The following is a 23,492-nucleotide window of genomic DNA, read 5'->3' on the forward strand; positions in this document are numbered from 1 at the left end:
TTCTCCGCAGGAAGTGGGGTGGCCTAGCTGGAAGCAAATGAAGGTTTTGGAGTCTCCCTCGTTCCTGGACTGAAAAGTAAAGATTTGGATAAAGTCACCCTCTTCCCTCCAGAATGACTTTAAGCAGGAACTCCTATATTCCCAGTCATCCCCTGCCTTTGGGTGTCTTGTCTTAACTCGGTGATAGGCCACCCCCAAAGCAGATGAACAAGAGGCTTAGTTGAGGAGGAGCACCCATAGTCCTGAACCTGAGGCCTGCCCCTTCCTCTAATCACCTTTGCTTAACTTCTGGCCCAAAATGCCACTTTTGGATTTGTTGCGTGGCCTCCTTTTTTGGTGGGTGGTTCTGGGTGCAGCCCCTGGCTGTCCTGGGAGCTTGTTGTCTTGTGGCTACTTTCAAGCGTCCCTACTTTCTATTTGAACCTGGCAGATTATAGAGAGGCCTTTTCTCAGACATCTTACTAGATGTTTGCTGTTGCCACAGCTGCTTTCTGTCCCTCTGAATGTTTTGAGTGAGGTCAGTCTGTGTAAATGCCAGTGGACCTCTTCCTGCTTTACATGATGATGATGACAATGACGATGATATTTCTATGCCACCCATCTGACTGGGTTCCCCCAGCCACCCTGGGCGGCTCCCAACAGAATATTAAGAACACAGCAAAACATCAAACATTAAAAACTTCCCTATACAGGGCTGCCTTCACATGTCTCTTAAAAGACGTATGTTTATTTCCTTGACATCTGATGGGGTTGCATGGGTTGGGTGCCACTACTGAGAAGGCCCTAGGCCTGGTTCCCTGCAACCTCGCTTCTTGCCATGAGGGAACCACCAGAAGTCCAGGGGAGTCCTGTCCCAGATAATTCTGTGATGACTTATTCCACTTATGGAGTGAGTAAAGTACAGTGGTACCTCGGGTTAAGTACTTAATTCGTTCTGGAGGTCCGTTCTTAACCTGAAGCACCACTTTAGCTAATGGGGCCTCCTGCTGCCGCCACGCCACCGGAGCACGATTTCTGTTCTCATCCTGAAGCAAAGTTCTTAACCCGAGGTAATATTTCTGGGTTAGCGGAGTCTGTAACCTGAAGCGTCTGTAACCTGAAGCGTATGTAACCCGAGGTACCACTGTATTCAGTAAGGCTCCGTGTGATCTGGGGTGTGTGTGGTACTTAATTTTGAGGGGAGTAACAAATTTGGATTCTGCATGAATTCAGTGGGGCTATTTTTACTACATATTGGGGGAGTGTATGTGACGCTTTGGAGAATCCTTTACACTGTAAGAAACGCTGGGTTTTCTTGGTTGCCCCAAAATAACTTTGGGCTGGGCCCGTCAAGGACAGCGGTGAAACCCGTTAAGGGTTTTGCCAAGGAATCCGGTGGGATCTTCCTCACGGGAGGCCTCAAATGTCACATGGTTGCAATAATTTAGAAGGCCATTTCTATATGGAATTGCAGAATGATATCTGAAGGCCGTTGGCAACCAAAGAGATGCAAGTGTGCCCACCAGTGCCCCCCTTCTCACACGCCCCTGCAAATATATTTTGATTGGATAAGATTCTTGTTGCTTACAGAGTTTGGATTTGGTAAATCCAGAGGTTCTGTCTGTCGCTGTTCATCGGAAGAGACTAGGTACTGAAAAACCTGAATTAATGGAGCGTTTCTGTGTCACTGTATTGATGTGCTATCAGATTCCCCACCCCCCTTTAAAGTGCTCCGTGTGACCTTTAATATTGCCAGCATTTGCACTGACTGCTCTTCGCTTTTGCTTCCTGTGTTTCCGTGGGGCGAGAACTCTGGTTTGTTGGTTTGTTTTTAAAAACGGGGGTGGGTGGTTTTGCAGTTACTTTTAGTACAGTTGCTGTGAAAGGGGCGACTTTCTGGTTTGGGAAATTGAATCTTGGCTTTGTTTTGGATTTATTCAATGCCGCTGTAATGAAATTTTGGAGTGACGGCCACAGCATTGAAAAGAGATGCAAAATCTCTGCTCCCTTAAAACCCCATAGCCTTCAAAACCCACTTGCACAGGTGGTGATCTAGACATGCATTCACATCGCTCAAGGTTTCTGTATCTTCTGTGTTGGTTGTGCAACGTGGAGCAATTGTACCTTTGTACAAGGGGCTTGTGAGATCTGGTTTTATGGTCATAGCTTTTGAATTAATGAGTGGGGGAGGGAAGCATTTCCATGTCAACAAGGCCAGGCCTCTCATCACTAGACCTTAAAATTTATTTTCTTTTCTGCTTGGGCTGGAAGAAAGCTAAACACTGGAATTACAAAGTTGTTAAATTCCTATTAACATTTGACAGTAAAGAGATAAAATACCCTGTGCGCCATAGAGCTGGGTGTTTTTGCTAGGATAATGCTTATTACAGTTTAATTTTAAACGCCTTTTTTGCAGAGGCTTCAAGGAGTCGAAGTGTGTTAAGAAATGGGGAACCAAATTGTCAAAGTATTTAGAGCCTGACATCATTTTCAGTTAACTGGAGATGTTAACCATCGTTAGGGTGTCCCAAATCTTATAGCACCATCCTGTGATATTGGGGTGGAGGTGTTTTATTTTTCCAGTGTATTTGAAATATAGCTGCTGTTAAATTAATCAAATATATTCAAATTGGGCGGTGGGGGGGGGGAAGAGGTGCTCTAACAATACTGTTAGAGGTTCCAAAGGAATGGAATATCCTTTGATATATGTGATCCAGTATTTGTACCCATTGCCTTTTGTGTTTTAGAGCAAGCCCCACTGCCCCAATTACGGGGGGAAATGAGTTCACTGTGCCACAATTTCCCCAGTGTAACTTAGAATAGTCTGAGGATTTCCTGCAGCTCCGGACCCCGATGCTCTTTGGTTAGGCAGACACCATTTTACCTATTCCCATTTGTTGGGAAAATGAGAGAGTTCTTGGAAATGGGAGTTTGGGGGCGGGGTAGAGAGAAGCAGGCTCACTTGTTTTTACGTTACCTGAGCTTAATTGGGGGGAGAAGGATAGTTGCATTTATTACATACCTGCAGGTAATCTGGAGAATGTTGTTTTCCCCATTTTATTCCTAATGATGACCCTCTTTGATGCACAGGGAAGTTTAGCAGTGTGTAGGCGGCAATTCCTAGGATGCTATTGATCTGGGCTTCTAGTAGGTCGCTGTCCTTCTCCTCTTCTCGTGGTTCTTGCTCAGCCTCTTCTGCCTGCCTCCATCCCTCCCAGAGTCCCAGTGCTTGCCTCCAAGAGCTATTGATTAAGGAAGAGGAGTAGATTATACAAAGCAAGGGCATGTAAATGCAGATTCTATGTCTTGAGTGCAGTGTGTATCAACATGTGAAGTTTTCCTTTCTTGCATTTGTTGGGCTTTCAGTCTCATCTTAAATGTATGTGTTGTTTCCCCGTGTTTAACAGTTTTTAATGATTTTATGTGTACAGTCGTACCTTGGTTCTTGAACGGAATCCATTCTGGAAGTTCGTTCGACTTCCGAAAGTGTTCAAAAATCAAGGCGCGGCTTCCGATTGGCTGCAGGAGCTTCCTGCACCCAAGCGGAAGCCGCGTCGGACGTTGGGCTTCCGAAAAAGTTCACATACTGGAATACTTCCGGGTTTGCGGCATTTGAGATCCAAGGTACGACTGGACATCGCTTTGAGACGGTGGTTTGGAAGGCGATTAATAAATGAATAGTAACAATAAATAATGGGGCTTGACCACAACATGGCTTATGTGGCACTGTTTAAACCCTAGTGAGAGGCTAAGAAGAAAACAGGGCTGGGGAGAAGGAAGTTTCCTGAACTGTTTTCCTTCTTGCCTAGGTCTCTTGGATACAGGATGGATGATCAGAAGCCACCTGGTGAGGACAAAGACTCTGACACACCAGGTAGGTGCCCCAGTTTGGCGTCTGTTGATGAGTAGTTTGCCTCCACAAGAGGTTCAGATTCTGTGGTCACGAGAGAGGAGAGATCTCCAGAGCTCTCCTCTGCTTTCAAGAACACCGCCTTCCAACCTACCCAAGTGACGCTGACAGAACACCCCCCACATACACTAAGTAAAAGAATGTGTTTTATCACACACCCCTCTCCTTCCTGTCTTTCCCCCTAACCTTACACAGTGGTACCTCAGTTCTTGAACGTCTCCGTTGACTAATATTTTGGTTTTCGAGTGCCGTAAACCTGGAAATAAATGCTTCGGTTTTCAAACACTTTTCGGAAGTCAAACATGCCGCGCGGCTTCCGTTTTGAGTTTTCTGTATTGAGTTTTCCGTTTTCGAACTTGAACGGTCTTCCAGAACGGATTACATTTGGAAACAGAGGTACCACTGTACTGCATACAACGCCAATGTCTCACAACAAATGTAATTGATCTGTATAAAACACAACCTGAACAAAAGAGACAATGGAAGTGTATTTGTAAACCATGAAAATCTTTAATAAAAATTACTTAATTCTTTTTTAAAGTCTTTATTCCAGCAAGCATTTTCACCAAAGCCTGGTTTTATAGTTTTCATCCAATTTTTATCTTTTCTGTCTTTTTATTTCTTGATAGATAAATTGTTTAAATGACTGAGAAAAGGTAAAGATAAAGGACCCCTGGGTGGTGTTGTGGTCTAAATCACTGAGCCTCTCGGGCTTGCTGATCGGAAGGTCAGTGGTTCAAATCCCTGCAACAGGGTGAGCCCCCATTGCTCTGCCCCGGCTCCTGCCAACCTAGCAGTTTGAAAGCACACCAGTGCAAGTGGATAATTAGGTACCACTGTGGCGGAAAGGTAAACGGCGTTTCCGTGCGCTCTGGTTTCCGTCGCGGTGTTCCATTGCACCAGAAGCGGTTTAGTCACACTGGCCACATGACCCGGAAAGCTGTCTGTGGGCAAACGCCGCCTCCCTCAACCTGCAAGCGAGATGAGTGCCGCAACCCCATAGTCGCCTTTGACTGGACTTAACCGTCCAGGGGTCCTTTACCTTTTTACAAGAGAAAAGGCCAACTCAAATAATAAAAGAGTTTTTGTCAGAAACCAAGGATTAGCCATTTTCATATTTTTAAGGAAATCTAACACCAAAAAAAAGAAGAAAAAGAATACAGCCTTCCAGAATTAAACACAGCGGAGTGGTAGTTTTTCTTGCCTTTGCAGTCTAGGGAGGAACTGTGGGTGACAGAGAATATTGGGCTGCCGTTGAACACAGGAGCAGTGTGCTGAATTCCCTCTCCGATGTGTAGTTTTGCTGGCTGTGCGCCTTGACATCATGGCAGTGTGCGATAATCCCGCCTCTGTCGGCCATCATTGACTGCACTCTAGGGAGGCCACGAATCACCCCTTGTAACCACATCAGAACACATTGGAGTAGATGCTATGCATGGGAGAACTCAACATGCGGCCGTCTTTTTGTGTGTGTGGCAAACCAATGTTTTCGTTTGTTTAGCAACTTGCAAATCTTGTTAACCTGAGAGATTGACGTTAAAATGACGGATGAGCGTCAGAGCGGAAGACCACCTACATTCTGCTCTCTCCCAAATAGAAATAAAACCAGCATCAACAGAAATATAAATATACGCGTTATGAAATAGTGTTGCGTTTTAAAGTACACGTCATCCATCTGTATCTGTGTAGGCTTGGTAAAGCAAATAAAAAATCAGCAGGAGCCTTAAAAACAGTAGAGTCAATGTGCCTGCCTAATCTCAATCAGCAGGGAATTCCAGAGTGAGGAAATATGAAATATTGCCTTTGTGCAAGTATGGAAGAAACATTACATGGCATTTTGCAAAAGTGCCAGCTCTGCAGGTTGAAGCTGTCAGGTGAACATATTATGGTAAACTGGTCCTGAGCTGGGTCTCATTTCTGTCAGCGGTATCAGTACAGTGGTGCCTCGCAAGACGAAATTAATCCGTTCCGCGAGTCTCTTCGTCTTGCGGTTTTTTCGTCTTGCGAAGCACGGCTATTAGCGGCTTAGCGGCTATTAGCGGCTTAGCGGCTTTAAGAAAAAGGAAACAAACTCGCAAGAACTCACAAGACGTTTCGTCTTGCGAAGCAAGCCCATAGGGAAATTCGTCTTGCAGAACGACTCAAAAAACGCAAAACCCTTTCGTCTAGCGAGTTTTTCGTCTTGCGAGGCATTCGTCTTGCGGGGCACCACTGTATTGGTGTCAAACTTTTATTTTAGTCACAGACCAGCGTAAAATAAAACATACAGATAAACTGAACGCGTAAGACTTAAAACAGGCAAGGGGTAAAAACTAGTAGCTGAAAAGTGGTTATATCTAAAGGTAAAGAGACCTCTGACCATTAGGTCCAGTTGTGGCCGACTCTGGGGTTGCAGTGCTCATCTCACTTAATTGGCTGAGGGAACCGCCGTACAGCTTCTGGGTCATGTGGCCAGCATGACTAAGCCGCTTCTGGCGAACCAGAGCAGCGCACGGAAATGCCGTTTACCTTCCCGTCAGAGCAGTACCTATTTATCTACTTGCACTTTGACGTGCTTTGAAACTGCTAGGTTGGCAGGAGCAGGGACTGAGCAACGGGAGCTCACCCCGTTGCAGGGATTCGAACTGCCAACCTTCTGATCGGCAAGTCCTAGGCTCTGTGGTTTAACCCACAGCACCACCCGCATCCCATTGTATCATACATAACTTAAAAAGATAGAAACAAGGACAAACGGTTAAAAGCGACTTTAAAGGAGGGAGCATGAAAGAGCACGGGTCTTGCATTTTGGGCCTACCATCCTTCGACGAATATCCATAATAGCAGCACAAAATCTAGTAACTGAGTATGTAACATCTGGGTTTTCATCTTGAAATAGCAGGGAGGCATAAAGTTGTTCTGTGCGACCTGGAAATTTATGTTAGTGTAGGCAAGATGAACTTAGCTCGTATTTCTGTATGGTACTGGCAGTGAAAAAAGGCATGTTCCATCGCTTCTTGGCCTTTTGGCTAAGATCAAGTGTAGTATCTGTTCCTGTCAGCAATTGTGCTTGATAATGCATATATTCCCCCCTAGACATGTGAAGGTCTGGGTTGGGGTGTGGGGACCCAGAAAAATGTGGAGGAAGGGGAGATTTCCTTCCCCCCAAATCCATTTCCCCCATGGGCCTTCATCTCTCGTATCACTCCTCTGTGAAGTCCTCAGTTTGGGCAGGGAAAGTGACACGAGCGATGTGCTTCCTACCTGGTTGCCCGGCTTTTGACAAAATACCCTCTTTCAACAGCAGATGGAATTGTGTCCTTGGAGGAGCAGGGCAGTGTGGAAGCTGATCCCTTGAAGCCACCAGAAGAAGGCCCTGCAAAAGAGGCGTTGGAAGAAGCAGAAGCGAAAGCAGAGCCACCCCCGACCTGCAGGTGGGAGACCTTCGGCGGTGTTTCCTCCCCCCCCCTTCCTTCACTTCGAGCTCTTTTCTTCTGAATGGGGAGGCTCTCGAGGGTTCAAGGTTAACAAACCGTAGTAGGAGAATCCGGGGAAGAGTTTGAAGGGGAATCCGGAGCCTTTGCTTGGCTTCGGATGGGCACAGAGCATAGCTGTCAACTGTCCCTTATTTGGCGGGAAAGTCCCTTATCCTAGCACCGTGTCCCGCTGCTGTTGATGTCCCTTAAATTTCCCGGGTTTCAAAGGAAGCAGCTCCTCTCCCTCCCTCCCTACTGGCCAGGGAGGAGGGAGGCTCCAACTGTGTTGCTTGGCTGCATTGCTCACCCAATAAGGAGTCTGAGAACGACTGGGCGGTGGAGCTTGCATGCCTTGTGCCGATCAAATTGGCCGCGTTGCCTGGGGACTCGCCTTTGCTCAGCGCTTCCCAGCGGAGAGGTGACGGTGGTTTTCCTTGCTGCATCCCCTTTGTTGGGTTGCTGCACTGTGGGAACCACCGCTTGAGGCTTCGTTTGGCTGCTGGCTGGGCTTTCTGCCTTTGGCTCGGAGGGGCTCAGAAGTTGAACATACCTGTGCTGGGAAAATCCCTTATTTTGGCTGCTGATCCCTTATTTCTGAGGCTGCTGGTCCCTTATTTTCAAATCTGTAAGTTGACAGCTATGGTACGGAGAGTCCGTCATGGATGCCCAAATGGGACTGGAGGACAGAAGGCCTGGATCCAGATCAAAGTGGCCCCTTGGGATATTTTGGGTGGGACCACCCTTGCAGGTTGGAAGGGGGCAGATTTTCCTTGCAACAGTGAGCACGTTCTCATCTCCTCCTTCCTCCCACCCTCCCAGTTCCCCGCCCAAGCGCTGCGCGTTCTGCAACTGCAGTAAGTGGAGCCTTCATGGGCAGCGAGAGCTGTTGCGCTTCGATCCGGCGCCTGGCTGGGCGGACGAGCTTTCGGAGCCGCAGGAAGGGAAGCAGCCTGGCTCGGCAGAGGCTGGAGGCGACGACCTGACCCTGATTGGCTTTGCGGATGGTGTGGCAGTGCGAGAGGTGTTTGAGCCAACAGGTGAGCCCAGGAGGCGCTGAGGAACCTCGGCTGAGAGGGGCCTAGCCTGGCACCCCTCCACCTTACCCCAGCGCCATTATGCCCTTGCCAAAGCTCCCTTTCTTGATGTCTCTGTGCAGCCTAGAAATCTTTTTTTTTTAAAAAGAAAATCTTTATTAATTTTCACATAGACAAATATACATAACACATAATACAAAAGACGATACAAATGAATAAAAACAATAAAGTAAAAGTTAGAAAAACAAACATAAACAAATACAATATATTACACTTACATAATAAATTAAAATATGTAACTTCCAATAATTCGCATTATACTACTTATGTTATCTGTATTCCTTGCACAGATTCATATTAATTTTTTTTGTAAATAGATATATAATCCACTATTACATTTTGAATAATTATTGGTTATCAGTATCACTCTATTTCTGCAAGTATCTTATTGTTCGTACAGTACATTTTCAAGTATTCTTTATATATTTTCCATTCCCTACATACCTTATGGTTTGACATTCCTCTAAGTTTCCCAGTCAATTTTGCTAGTTGCAGGTATTCTGTCATAAGAATTTGCCACTCTGTGATCGTTGGTAAGGTTTCATTTTTTCCAATTTCTTGCCACTATTATTCTGGCTGCTGTAACTGCGTACATAAACAATGGTCTTATATATATATATATTTTTTCCATTGGTAGTATTCCTAATAGAAAAAAAAAATCTGGGTTTTTTAGAAATGTAAATTTGAATAGATTTTTAAATTCACTGTAAATGTTGTTCCAAAATTCATGGATATCTTAAAAGCTTCTGATTTAGCAATACATCCCTCTTTTTTTTTATTTTTATCAGGAGGGCTCAGGTTAGATTAAATCGGGAGGGTGGGGAGTGCAGACTTCAAGTTTGCAGAATCTTTTCTTTTTCTTTTTGTACGGGCATGGTAAGAATTTACTTCTGCACCACCGCGTTCATTACCCAGGTGAGGGAAGGCACCACAGAACCAAGGAAATAAAACGGGTCCAGCACCTGGGAGGGACTGCGTGTTTATTAAAGCTGTTGCAATAGGACAGCCTTGCCAACCAGCTGTTCATGAATGCATGCACACAAACACACACACATGTACACGCAGACACACACACACACACACACACACACCAGGTACCTTGTCAACCCGAGATGCCATGCATTTACTAAAGCTATTGCAGTAGGACAGCCTTGCCAACCTGAGATGCGCACATGCACGCCCATACACAAAACCAGGGACCTGGTAGTGACTTGAGAGCATACACTTGGACTTAAAGAGCAGATTAACTCCTGGAGCTAAGCACACACACTTAGATGTTTCTTTTCAGTCCCAGAACTCATCTCTGCACCCAAAAATCCACACCTGGTTCTCCCGTTCCCCAGGCTTCCTGCGTTTCAGCAGCCTAGTCTTGCAGTGGTTAATAATAATAATAATAATAATAATAATAATAATAGTTGTTGTTGTTTTATTATTTATACCCCACCCATCCAGCTGGGCCTCCCCAGCCGCTCTGGCTGGCCCACAGCACATATAAAAACATAGCAAAACGTCAAAATTTAAAAACTTCCTGATACAGGGGAGGGAGGGAGCCTTTTTACACTACCGTGAGCCAGAAAGCCTTGCTGATCTACTGTGACGACATCCAGTGAGGGGGACTCTTATACTGAGCCAGGCCATCGATCCATCTAGTTCAGTACTGTTTGCACTGACTGGCAGCAGCTCTCCAGGGTTTCAGAGAGGAGTCCGTCCCAGCCTTACCTGCAGATGCTGGGGAGCAAACCTGAGACCTTCCTTGCGCAGCCCTTGTGGTGCTGCAGCACTAAGCACTACGTCAGCCGTAGATCCTGGAATTTATTATATTTCTCTTTCTACAACTAATCCAGAATGCTAGACTGGTGACTGGGACTTGCTGCCAAGACCATATAGCACCGGTCCTGAAACACCTTCATTGGCTCTCAGTACATTTCCAGGCACAATTCAAAGTGTTGGTGCTGACCTTTAAAGCCCTAAACGGCCTCAACCCAGTATACCTGAAGGAGCATCTCTACCCCCATCGCTCACTGAGGTCTAGCTCCGAGGGCCTTTTGGCGGTTCCCTCACTGAGAGAAGTGAGGTTACAAGGAACCAGGCAGGGGGCCTTCTTGGTAATGGTGCCCGCCCTCTCATCAGATGCCAAGGAAATAAACAACTATATGACTTTTAAAAAACTTCTGAAGGCAGCCCTGTTTAGGGGAGTTTTTAAGGACTGATGTTCTATCGAGTTTTTAATATTATGTTGGGAGCTGCCTAGAGAGTCTGGGGAAATCCATCCAGATGGGCAGGGTAAAAATATATTATTGTTATTGTTATTATTGTATTACCCCAAATATAAGCTACACCTTTAAAATTCAAGGGGGGGGGGAGAGACAATATTCAAATATAAGCTGCTCCCTTAAAATTCTGCAGGAATTCCCATTCTGTTTTACCATATGTCTGTTTCAGCAGCGATATCGTAAAAGCCAAGTTTTGTAAGGCTGCAAATTTAACTTTAACTTTTCACGGTCGGAATTTGGAAAAAAAATGAGGCTTATATTCAGGCCAATACGCTGTTATTATTATTATTCCTAATTCCCCAGGCTCCTGCGCATGTGCCTTTGATAAGGTTTGCTTTGCTGCCATGTTGACTGTTTTCCTGTTTGTGCAGGTCACTTCTGGGCTCATCACTGGTGCGTGGTGTGGTCGGCTGGAGACTTGCGTTCAGAAGGGTCATGGTTGAGCCTCGTGAACAAAGCTGTCATCTCAGGGATTGCACAGGTTTGTCGGGGCTCAGCTGTGCTGGGAGGGGGGGCATGTTCCTTTCTAGCTTTTGTGGGGGGTGGGCCAGGAATATATGGGGTGCGCTAGGACAGTCCTCCCAGAGCAACGTCCAAGGCAAAGCTCTAGGAACCGCTTTCCTCACGGAGCACAGAATACACCCTTAAGAGATACTATAATCCTCTGAAGTGATGTGAGTAGCGCTGTGGTCTAAACCACTGAGCCTCTTGGGCTTGCCGATCAGAAGGTCAGCGGTTTGAATCCCTGTGATGGGGTGAGCTCCCGTTGCTCGGTCCCAGCTCCTGCCAACCTAGCAGTTCGAAAGCACACCAGTGCAAGTAGATAAATAGGTACCGCTACGGCAGGAAGGTAAACGGTGTTTCTGTGTGCTCTGGCTTCTATCACAGTGTCCTGTTGCACCAGCAGCGGTTTAGTTATGCTGGCCACATGACCCGGATAGCTGTCTGTGGACAAACGCCTCCTCCCTCAACCTGAAAGCGACATGAGCGCCGCAACCCCATAGTCACCTTTGACTGGACTGGACCGTCCAGGGGTCCTTTACCTTTAAAGGTAAAGGGACCCCTGACCATTAGGTCCAGTCGTGACTGACTCTGGGGTTGCGGCGCTCATCTCGCTTTATTGGCCGAGGAAGCTGGCGTACAGCTTCCGGGTCATGTGGCCAGCATGACTAAGCCGCTTCTGGCGAACCAAAGCAGTGCACGGAAACGCCGTTTACCTTCCCGCCAGAGCTGTACCTATTTATCTACTTGCACTGGCATGCTTTCAAACTGCTTGGTTGGCAGGAGCAGGGACTGAGCAACAGGAACTCACCCTGTCGTGGGGATTTGAACCGCCGACCTTCTGATTGGCAAGTCCTAGGCTCTGTGGTTTAACCCAAAGCGCCACCCGTATCTTTACCTTTGCCTACCTTATAATCCTACATTGCAGGGGGTTGGACTGGATGACCCTCAGGGTCCCTTCCAACTCTGCAATTCTATGATTCTTTTGAAATACATTTCCTCACCCTCAAGTTACATCCTGATGCAGTCCTTAAATATGTTGGGAATCAGTAACCTGTGGGGCTTCCCCTCCTTTTGTCTGGGGAAAGGATCAGGGACAAATTCTTCGTGCCCTAATTCCTGCTGCAGCAAATCCTGTTGCAGGAACAGGATAGCACCCTGGTCATAATATAGGGCTGCCATATGCCTGGAATTTCCTGGACGTAGCCGGGATTCGGTCGTCATAAACAGCGTCCGGGCAGAAATGGCTGGGATGTACTGGAAAATCCAGATGTATGGCAACCCATGTCGAGAGTATAGATTTTGGCAAATTTACTTAAAAATAGCTCCAAAACTACATTAAAAAAAGAGAGATTTTTGCAGAATAAGCTCAACATCTTTTGTGTCTGGGTTTTTACTTTTTGAAATATGACAACCCTAGCATAAGAAAAGTTAAACTGTGATTGCCATATTTGCTAGACTGGTTGCGACTTGAGAGTGAATACAGTGGTACCTTGGGTTACATACGCTTCAGGTTACATACGCTTCAGGTTTCAGACTCCGCTAACCCACAAATAGTACCTCGGGTTAAGAACTTTGCTTCAGGATGAGAACAGAAATCGTGCTCCAGCAGCGTGGCAGCAGCTGGTGGTCCCATAAGCTAAAGTGGTGCTTCAGGTTAAGAACAGTTTCAGCTTAAGAACGGACCTCCGGAACGAATTAAGTTCTTAACCCGAGATACCACTGTCCTGGAATCCAGTGATTAAAGCGCAAAGTTTCATTCAACATGTAGCTACCAGGTGGACACTCCTTAACCCTCCTTTCAAGTATACTTTCGCGTGAGGACCGGAGAATTGCACAAAGCCTCTCACCCCTTTTCACCCTCTGACCAACGGAGCACAAACATGCCAAACCTTCCTCCTTTTTCTCTCCCGGAAAACACATCCTGAAACCCGGCTGTGTTGCATTGCATTCACACTAGGTTGGCGAATCCAATTTTCTCCCAGTTTGTGGCTTTCGTTTCATTAGCAGAAGCTTGGAGGTTTTTTGTTTTTAAGTGTTATTCCCCAAAGCCCTTGCCGGTCCCTTTTTTTTTTGCAGCGACTGAGGACCTGGAAGGGAAGCTCTGGGAACAATAAAGAGCTCAGGAATGCTTTCAGGATAATTAGGCTGTGTGTATACACCAGGGGCTGGCAGACTTCAGCCTCGCGGGATCCACTTTGTTTTTTTACTAGAACCCCCAAGACCCACCAGACCTGAGCCTGGTACAAAAGGCATGTACTTAGAATTAAAGAGGGTGAGCCTAGGGATTTGGTTATAGTAGCAGAACTGAATGAAGCTTTCAGTTCTCTTGAGCATTCCCACCTTTCTCCATTTCATCAGTATAATTTAATGTGGGTGGTATTTTGTTATTAAACGAGTTGAAAATCCTTGCTGGCCTACTGGAAATCAACCAGAGTTCTGCCATTAGATTCCAGTCCACTTCCTGTCCACCCCTGGTCTACAGCCTCTTTAGGTTTGCCTTGGACCAGGCTGGAGATCTGACATCTGGATAAGAAGTTTGTGTTTAAATGAGTTGATGCGACGGGTACCAGCCCTGCACAATAGTGAATTCCAGGTTTGGAAACTGCTGTGCAGTGCAGGTGAAGGTCAGTGGGTGCTCAGAAGCGTCCAGGTCTCGCAGGCAATTTGCCAGAGTGAATTAAGCAGGTCTCTCGATCTTAAGGGACGTGGGTGGCGCTGTGGGTTAAACCACAGAGCCTAGGACTTGCCGATCAGAAGGTCGGCGGTTCGAATCCCCGCGACGGGGTGAGCTCCCGTTGCTCGGTCCCTGCTCCTGCCAACCTAGCAGTTTGAAAGCCCCTCAAAGTGCAAGTAGATAAATAGGTACCACTCCAGCGGGAAGGTAAACGGCGTTTCCGTGCGCTGCTCTGGTTCGCCAGAAGCGGCTTAGTCATGCTGGCCACATGACCTGGAAGCTGTACGCTGGCTCCCTCGGCCAATAAAGTGAGATGAGCGCCGCAACCCCAGAGTTGGGCGCGACTGGACCTAATGGTCAGGGGTCCCTTTACTCTTTACCTTTACTTCAATCTTAAAGGTGGCTGTTCCTCAGCCGTAGTCTGAACAATGAATGGTTCCTGTCTTTGGTGGCAGCTGTATCTCAGCTCTGGGTGTTCTGACCTATATAAGGCTCCCATTCTCTGCAGGAAGAGAAGTTCTCCCCACCCCCTATTTCTGAACCTGTGTTTATTTTATATCCTTTATTGGAAAATTTAAAAAGTACAAAAGTACAAGTGTGTTGAGTAAGATGAGACGCAGAGAAGAACAAGAATTAGTATGAAGAAAACAAAACAACAGCATACACACACACACACACACACACACACACACACGATATGGCCTGGCTTTCAATTTGAACTTAGCCTGATCTTTTATTCCCCTTCCTTCCCTCCCCCTCCCCTTTATATGAAGATTACCCGCTCTGGGATCCCACAGTGAATTCTCCCCTGGTCTCCTCGCTGGCCCAAATAGGACTAATTTAGCCAGCTAGCCCTGGTGATCATCTAATGTTTATTGGATGGATTTCCCCCCTAAATTGATTTTTGAATTCTGATTTTATTGTTATTCACGTTTTATACTGTATTTTATTCTGTTTTTTGTTGCATCAATTAAGTGTTTTAAATTTGTTGTTAGCTGCCCTGAGCCCAGTTTTCTGAACCGGGAAGGGCGGGGTATAAATAAAAAAATATTTATTTATTTATTTATTTATTTATTTATTTATTACAAAAAGGGGAAGGGATGTTATTGTAGTTAACCAGGCCTTATTAGGGTATTTATGAAAAATGAACCTCTCTTTGAACCCGCAACGTCTTCTTCTTCCTTCCAGAAATGTGAACACTGTAAGAGACGGGGTGCTACCATTCCGTGCCATGCAGAGGGGTGCCAGCGCCACTATCACTTCCCCTGCGCGGCGACTAGTGGCTGCTTCCAGTCTATGAAGAGCTTGAAGCTCCTCTGTCCTGAGCACCTGGACCAGGCAATACAGATGGGTAAGTGTTGGCGGTGTGGCTTTCTGGAATGGGAGCCTTTTCTATCCCAGTGATTCTGTGAGCAGCATGGTACTTAAACAGAAGCGTTTTTCTGTTTTTGCTTTTTAAAATGCTTTGTTGAAATTAGAGAAAAGTAACATTTAACAAAATTACCCATAGAAAAAAATTAAAAAATTAGTGTTTGTTACATTGTATCATGTTCTTCTTAAGATTCCAATGACTTCCAGTCAGTTTTCCCCCTTCCTCCCTCCCCTGTAACCCCTCCCCCCCAAAATTGTTCTCTCTTCAAATCTTTAATCATGTGCACAGATTATTCATTCTAATTTGGACGCTTGGGTTGGCTTCCCCCTGTGCTATCTAATTCCTATAACTTGTCCATTTATTCAAAAAAAAATTGACATTTGTTTTCCCATGTATCTTCCGTCATTACCTGTTCAAATATATCAGATTGTATATATTCAAAAACATAGTCATTCCGTTTTTTCATTGTCCATTTATCCTTTTCTTTTTATCCTGATGCAATAACGAGCATACCAGCTAAGATCATCATTTTATACCAATCTTGCTCTTTTCTTTCTATTTAACCATTCCCCAGTATTCCTGAGATAAGCATTTCTCTATTGACTTCTATCTCAACCTGAAATACATTGGAAATAACCTTTATAATCTTTTGCCAATATTCCTTTACACAAATACACTCCCACCACATAGGTGCATATTCCCCTAACTCTTGACCACACTTAAACAGAAGTGATCTTCAGTAGGTAGAGCAGCTGGGACCTGGAGCCTGGGGTTCTGAGCTGTTATTTCTGGATTTGCAGGGTCAAGAAAAGGGAGGCCCCTGTGTGTGTGTGTGTGTGTGTGTGTGTGTTTCTCAAACTTAGCTTTCTCTCCAGCTCTCGTTGGACTACAACTCCCATCATCCCTAGCTGCAGCGAGGCTCCTCACAGGGTCTCTGCCATGGGAGCATATTCACCCAGTGTTTTTCCAGCTGCACTAGCTCCCAGTGGAGTACAGGGTCAGATTTAAGGTGCTGGTTTTGACCTTCAAGACCCTTCACGGCCTAGGACCCTCGTACCTACGGGACCCCCTCTCCCGGTATGCCCCACGGAGAGCCTCAAGGTTCATAAATAGCAACACCCTAGTGGTCCCGGGCCCTAAGGAAGTCAGATTAGCCTCAACCAGAGCCAGGGCCTTGTCAACACTGGCTCCGGCCCGGTGGAACGCTCTGTCTCATGAGACCAGGGCCCTGCAGGATCTGATTTCTTTCTGCAGGGCCTGTAAGACAGAGTTGTTCCGCCTGGCCTTTGGCTTGGAGCCAATTTGATTCCCTCCCCCTCTTTCTTTTTTCTTTTCCTTTCTCCTCCTGTGATGAGGCTGCATTTTAATATTTTATTGTTTCAATATTTTAATGTTGTATTTTCATCTTGTTTTTAAGTTGTATTCATTCAACTTGTTTTTATTTTTGCTTGTTAGCTGCCCTGAGCCCGGCCTTGGCTGGGGAGGGCGGGGTATAAATAAAAATTATTATTATTATTATCATTATTAGCTAACAGGTCAGGGATGATGGGAGTTGTAGTCCAACAGCTGGGACCTAAATTTGAGAAAAACAATGTTGTTTGTGTTTGCTGCTGCTGGACTCTGGGCCAATGGGGGGATGGTTTGGTGGATTTCGTCCCAGAGTACCCTTCTTCCCTCCTTGCAGAGGACTCTCGCTGCATGGTTTGCGACGCCCCCGGGGAGTTGCGCGACCTACTCTTCTGCACTAGCTGTGGCCTGCACTACCACGGCGCATGCTTGGAGATCACGGTGACGCCACGCAAGCGCTCAGGCTGGCAGTGTCACGAATGCAAAGTTTGCCAAACCTGCAGGTGAGTGTGAAAAAGCCCCTCGGAGGTGGGGATGAGAGGGGGGACCCCCGTTGAGCACCCCAGAAAGACCTGTTGACAGGGATGCCTTGATTCACTGGCCGCCTGTGGCGTCTCTCCTTTGCAGGCTGTCTGGGGAGGACAGCAGGATGCTCGTGTGTGAAGCTTGCGAGAAATGCTACCACACCTATTGCTTGAAGCCAGCCATCGAGAGCCTTCCCACCGACTCCTGGAAGTGCAAAGTAAGTCCCTGCGCACGAGTCTGAGCTGAAAAACCAAAAACTCAGTGTTGAGGTAACCCAAGTTGCCCTTTGCAAAAAGAGAGTGAGTTCTGCAATCTCTTCAGTATTAAGGAAATGGGTATATACAGTGGTACCTTGGGTTACATACGCTTCAGGTTGCATACGCTTCAGGTTACAGACTCCACTAACCCAGAAATAGTACCTCAGCTTAAGAACTTTGCTTCAGGATGAGAACAGAAATCGTGCAGCAGCGGCAGCGGGAGGCCCCATTAGCTAAAGTGGTGCTTCAGGTTAAGAACAGTTTCAGGTTAAGAACAGACCTCCAAAACGAATTAAGTTCTTAACCTGAGGTACCGCTATATTTGCTTTACAGTCATACCTCATGTTACACGTGCTTCATGTTACGTTTTTCAGGTTGTGTCCCGTGGCGACCAGGAAGTACCAGAAAGAGTTACTTCCGGGTTTCGCTGCTTGCGCATGCGCAGGAGCCCTAAATTGCGCTTTGCGCATGAGCACAAGCCCCAAATCACACTGCGCACCTGCGCAGATACGGCGCTTCAGATTGCGGGCTTTTCATGTTGCGAATAGGCCTCTGGAACGGATCCTGTTCGCAACCAGAGGTACCACTGTACTCTGTTTCCAACAGACATGGGGTGAGGGGAAGTTGCCAACCAAAGGCCAGTTGAAATGCTATTCAGCCTTCCCTCTGTTTTTGAGGCATCCGTTACCTAGGGACTTGCCTTTTTCCTTTTAAAAAATGATGGCATGTTTTCATGGCAGTAGATTCTGTACTGAGGCGACGCTTGGAACAGAATGCCCATAGCCCTGCCTGCCCGCAAGGAATCCTCCACCACTTGCTTTCACATAGAGATACAGTGGTACCTCGGGTTACATACGCTTCAGGTTACATACGCTTCAGGTTACAGACTCCGCTAATCCAGAAATATTACCTTGGGTTAAGAACTTTGCTTCAGGATGAGAACAGAAATCGTGCAGCAGCGGCAGCAGGAGGCCCCATTAGCTAAAGTGGTGCTTCAGGTTAAGAACAGTTTCAGGTTAAGAACAGACCTTCGGAACGAATTAAATACTTAACCTGAGGTACCTTGCACAGTGGTACCTTGTTTCTCGAACTTAATCCATTCCGGGAGTCAGTTTGACTCCCGAAACTGTGCGAAAACCAAGGCGTGGCTTCCAATTGTCTGCAGGAGCTTCCTGCACTCAAGCGGAAGCTGCGTGGGACATTCAGCTTCCAAAAATCATTCGCAAACCGGAACACTTCCGGGTTTGCAGCATTTGAGAGCCGATTTGTTAGGGAGCCAAGCCTTTCGAGTACAGTGATACCTCGGGTTACATACGCTTCAGGTTACAGACTCCGCTAACCCAGAAATAGTGCTTCAGGTTAAGAACTTTGCTTCAGGATAAGAACAGAAATTGTGCTCCGGTTGTGCAGCTTCAGGAGACCCCATTAGCTAAAGTGGTGCTTCAGGTTAAGAACAGTTTCAGGTTAAGAACGGACCTCCGGAACAAATTAAGTACTTAACCCGAGGTACCACTGTACCAAGGTACCACTGTATTCTGGAAGAAGTCGAATGCCAGCCTCGGGCATTTATTTCCCATTTCTTCTTCTGTGTTCCTCACTAGTTATGGCAGCCACAATTCAACATTAGCCTTCAAAGAACTAAACAAAACCTTGGTGATTTTCTCTGAACCAAGCTAATGTTTTTTATACCGCTGTGACCAAGTCCACGGCCTCTTAGTTTCTATGAATTGTTAGCATTCAGCACATACAAACAAAATAAGAACAATTGCTAACAGTACAACCCTAAGTAGATTTGCTCAGATACAAGTCCCACAATGTTCAGTGTTCAATGTTTAAGGTTGCAGGCAAAGTTTGGAAGCTGGTTGATAATAACTTCAGGTTACTCGTTACCCCAGAGACAGCTAACCTGTGGTCTTTCAGATGTTTAGGATTCTAGCTCCTATCAGACTTAGGCAGTCTGGTCAGGGATGATGAGCATCGTATTCCAGCAACATCTGGAGGTGCACAACTTAACCACCCCTGATTTATCTGCTTTATCATGCTCTGGTAAGCCTGTGAGTAGACTGGTAGCACCCCATTCCTGCTTTTTAAATAACCACAGTTATTTAACTGTGCGTCTGAAAAGGACAAACCGTGGTTAATGTTAACCATGACTGATTGAAACGAGCTAGGATCAAATCGTCTGGCATCACAGATCATAGTTTCAACTAACCACAGTTACCGTAGCAGTAAACTTTGGTTATTTCAAACCACCCAGCCCTGCGTCTCACCCCTGCTTTTTCCAGCTTTTCCTGTTTGGTGTCTGCAGTCTTGGGGCAACCAGGTAAGATTTTGACAGTGTCCGAAAGGCCCTCGGCTGCCTTTTCCCTCTCCTGAGTGTCCGTCTCTCTTCCTCTTCCTCCAGAGCTGCCGTGTTTGTTCTGACTGTGGCTTCCGCCCTTCTGCCCTGGATCCCAGCAGCCAGTGGTACGAGAACTACTCTCTCTGTGAAGGATGTCAAGAGCAACGTCGCAAGAGCGCAAGTAGCACGGAGGCCGTACAGCACAGCCAGGAGTGAGTGGCTTCAGTTGGGGAAATAATAATGGGTGTCCCCTGAAGTCGCTGACCTTAAGCATGACTGTAGTGGGACTCAGTGGCAAATGGGAGGTCTCAGGCTCGCACATTGCCTCTGCCCCAAAACTCACCAGGGGGCGCCTTGGGGAAGCCCCTGCCTCCCACCCCCACCCCTGCAATTTTCACAATTGCCTACCTTACAGGGTTGTTGTAGAGATTACGGAACACTTCTTAAAATCTAAGGATAGCAACTTCTGGTCTTAACTGGCCCTTTTCTTTTCAATGAACCAGGCAAACTGCCCCAGCCAGCAGCAGCAGCAGCAGCAGCAGCCTCGTCACAACAGATAAGCCAGTGTCTCCCAAACCACTGGAGGAAGCTTGTGTAGCCAGCAAGGAGCAAGCAGAAAGCAGCTGCAGCAGCCCGGTCAGTTTGCACCAAGAAGAGCAGGTGCCTTCGGCTTGTGATGAGAAACCGACTGGTGAGTTGACCTTTGCTTACACACACACACACACACACACACACACACACACACTTGCATTTTGTTAGAAGATTCTGGGCTTTTGTTTTTTGCCAAATGATCAACAGCGGATACCGTCTTAGCAGGGGGAGAAAGATCTGTGCATACCTTCCATAACTTGTTGCTCAACTTGTGAGCTATCTTGCCCATGCTTCTATCATGAACGCCAATTGCATTTTACAGCTGTTGGGAAGCACCTTAAAACAACAGAGAGTCTTGTGGCAACTTAAAATAGAGCGGGAATCAGGCTTGTGGGATTCAATTTCTTTTTATTAGGACCCTAATAGATATAATCATAAGCATAATCATAAATATCAACAACAAAATATTTATATGCCACCCATCTGAAGGGGTTGCCCCAGCCACTTTGGGTGGCTCCCAACAAAAAAATAATAAAAACACAACCACCAATCTTTATTATGGTCCAGAGACCCAACAAATCGTTACAAAGCAATACACAATTCATACAGCCTACCTCCAGGTTAAACAATAAAGCATCAAACATTAAAAACTTCCCTAAACAGGGCTGCCTTCAGATGTCTTCTAAAAGTCACATACAGTGGTGCCCCGCAAGACGAATGCCTCGCAAGACGAAAAACTCGCTAGACGAAAGGGTTTTGCGTTTTTTGAGTCGTTCCGCAAGACGAATTTCCCTATGGGCTTGCTTCGCAAGACGAAACGTCTTGCGAGTTCTTGCGAGTTTGTTTCCTTTTTCTTAAAGCCGCTAAGCTGGTAATAGCCGCTAAGCCATTAATAGCCGCTAAGCCGCTAATAGCCGCTAAGCCGCTAATAGCCGTGCTTTGCAAGACGAAAAAACCGCAAGACGAAGAGACTCGCGGAACGGATTAATTTCGTCTTGCGAGGCACCACTGTAGTTGTTTATTTCCTGGACATCTGATGGGAGGGCGTTCCACAGGGCGGGTGCCACCACCGAGAAGGCCCTCTGCCTGGTTCCCTGCAACCTCACTCCTCGCAGTGAGGCAACCGCCAAGAGGCCTTTGAGAGCTGGATCTCAGCGTCTGGACTGGACGATGGGGGTGGAGACACACCTTCAGCCATCAAGCAGCTAGAGTCTGGTGGAAATGAAGGAATGAGAGAATCTTGAGCCCGGGACTTGGTTTGAGCACCAGAACCGAGCTAGCCGTCGTTCTGCGCACAAATCTGCTCCCGGTTATTTCAAGTGTTCTTAGTTTCTGCAGTGGAACTAAAGGGGTGTGTGTGATGATTCGTCATGGAGCGGATTTGAGCTTGTTTGCAAGGAGCGTTTGAACGAGCTATCCCCTTGTGTCCTTTTCCAGAAGCAGACAAGCCGTTAGAGCTGTCCGATGTTGATCTGGAAGCCCCTGCAGGGCAGGAGCAGATGGAAGTAGAGACGCCATTAGAACCTGAGAAGGCCCCCTCTCCGCCACCCCCTCCCCCAGTGCCACCAGGTGAGTTAAAATGGTGTTGCCGTATTTCAAACAGTGAAAATCCGGACGCAAAAGTTGTTGAGCTATTCTTTTTGGCAAAGTTGTTGAGGTTTTTGTGGGTGTGGGTGGGGGATGGAAAAAGAGTCGTTGAACTTCTTTTGGTTTTGCCCTAAGCTGTGCTTTTTGGGTGAAAACACAAAGGAAAATAGAAGCCATTTTTGAGTGAAAATTGGTTTTAAAAAATGGCACTGCTGACATGGATTTTCCTGGACACTTGTCCTATTTCCGCCTGGACAGTGTTGCCAACTGCGGTATTCCGGATTTGTCCGGGAAATTCCAGACGTATGGCAACCCTAGCTAAAGGGCCATAGCCATAAAGCAGGTTATGTATCAAGTCTTGTCTGTATGCGCACACGGTCTTCTTGTTGTAGCTCAACATGGTGTTGTCGAAGTCAGCAGTGTAGATATTGCTGCACCCCACAGTCCAGTTGGACAGCATTGGGCCATATGTGTTAGGACTGGTGCATAATTCTTTTTTTAAAAATAATTCAATTTCTTTTAAAATACAATCAGAACAAATCTCACATATCTGTTGGCTTCCCATCCATCCTTCCATGGTGTTCCTTTATTCCCTTATAAAGCTGCCATGTTACTTACATTTTATCCGTTATATAGTTAATTCTAAATTATTAAACTACAAACTCTCATCTGGTGCCATTATTCAAATCCTTTTTAACATAACCAAATCGTGGTTTTAACATAACCACAATTAAAAATAATAATAATCACAAAATACTTTCATTCTTCAAGAATTATTTTTCTCATTTTGTTCTCTTAATTCTCACAGTTTGTGTAGCTATCTAAACATGTTCATCATCTTCACAAACCAGGGACTTTTTTGTCTTTCCATTTTTGCACATCGACTATTCTTGCCATCGCCACAGCGCACATGAACAGATTAAACAGTTCCTCCAAAAGCTCTAGTCCAGTTAATACCTAACAGAAAGGCCTCAGGTTTCTTTGGAATAATCACTTTAAATGTTTTTTCTAAAAAAACTTATTACAGTCATACCTTGGAAGTCGAATGCAAGTCCATTCGACTTCCAAAATGTTCAGAAACCAAAGCATGGCTTCTGATTGGCTGCAGGAATAGTTTGCAAACCGGAACAGTCACTTCCGGGTTTGCGGTGTTTGGGAGCCAAAACATTAGAGAACTAAGCTGTTTGAAAACCAAGGTACGACGGTATAAGTCATTTCCCAATAGCCTTTTGCCTTTCTTTTTTTTAATATATCTTTATTAATTTAAAATAAATACATTTATGAAAAACAGACGTACATACAAGTACTGTAAACAAACATACAATCAAACAAACAAATAACAGAAAAATCAAACAAACCACCACACTAGAAGATATAAGAAGATTAATATAATTATCATCATATGTACTCCTGGTATTGAACACTATTATAAAATTTATAGAAAAGAAAGTTAAAACTGACTTCCAATTAATCTCATTCATTAATTTCTAAGGCTAAAGGACTGGTGCACGATTCTGATCTTGTTGGTCTTTGCTTAGGCTGAGGAACGCTGCTTCCCTTTTCCTATGTCTGGGAATGGCTCTTTC

At 45.9% G+C, this 23,492-nt stretch overlaps 1 protein-coding gene across 14 annotated transcripts in view; it reads left to right on the top strand.

Moving 5' to 3' along the window:
• The window catches only part of KMT2D (lysine methyltransferase 2D), a 112,093-nt gene that overhangs the window by 13,712 nt on the left and 74,889 nt on the right, over positions 1-23,492 (top strand). For 9 of the 14 annotated variants that reach the window (XM_080994299.1, XM_080994300.1, XM_080994301.1 and 6 more), the window contains 10 exons: positions 3,789-3,853; positions 7,167-7,299; positions 8,161-8,378; positions 11,080-11,189; positions 15,075-15,237; positions 16,943-17,108; positions 17,233-17,347; positions 19,792-19,940; positions 20,232-20,419; positions 21,757-21,888. In XM_080994299.1, coding sequence (XP_080850425.1) covers positions 3,805-3,853; positions 7,167-7,299; positions 8,161-8,378; positions 11,080-11,189; positions 15,075-15,237; positions 16,943-17,108; positions 17,233-17,347; positions 19,792-19,940; positions 20,232-20,419; positions 21,757-21,888 — 1,423 coding nt within the window. In that variant the 5' untranslated portion in view covers positions 3,789-3,804. The remainder of the gene's footprint in view (positions 1-3,788; positions 3,854-7,166; positions 7,300-8,160; positions 8,379-11,079; positions 11,190-15,074; positions 15,238-16,942; positions 17,109-17,232; positions 17,348-19,791; positions 19,941-20,231; positions 20,420-21,756; positions 21,889-23,492) is intronic. The other 5 variants (XM_080994292.1, XM_080994304.1, XM_080994293.1 and 2 more) reach the window with 1 other exon arrangement.

The sequence above is a fragment of the Podarcis pityusensis genome (genome assembly GCF_964106645.2).
Source record: "Podarcis pityusensis genome assembly, chromosome: 2".
NCBI lineage: Eukaryota > Metazoa > Chordata > Lepidosauria > Squamata > Lacertidae > Podarcis > Podarcis pityusensis.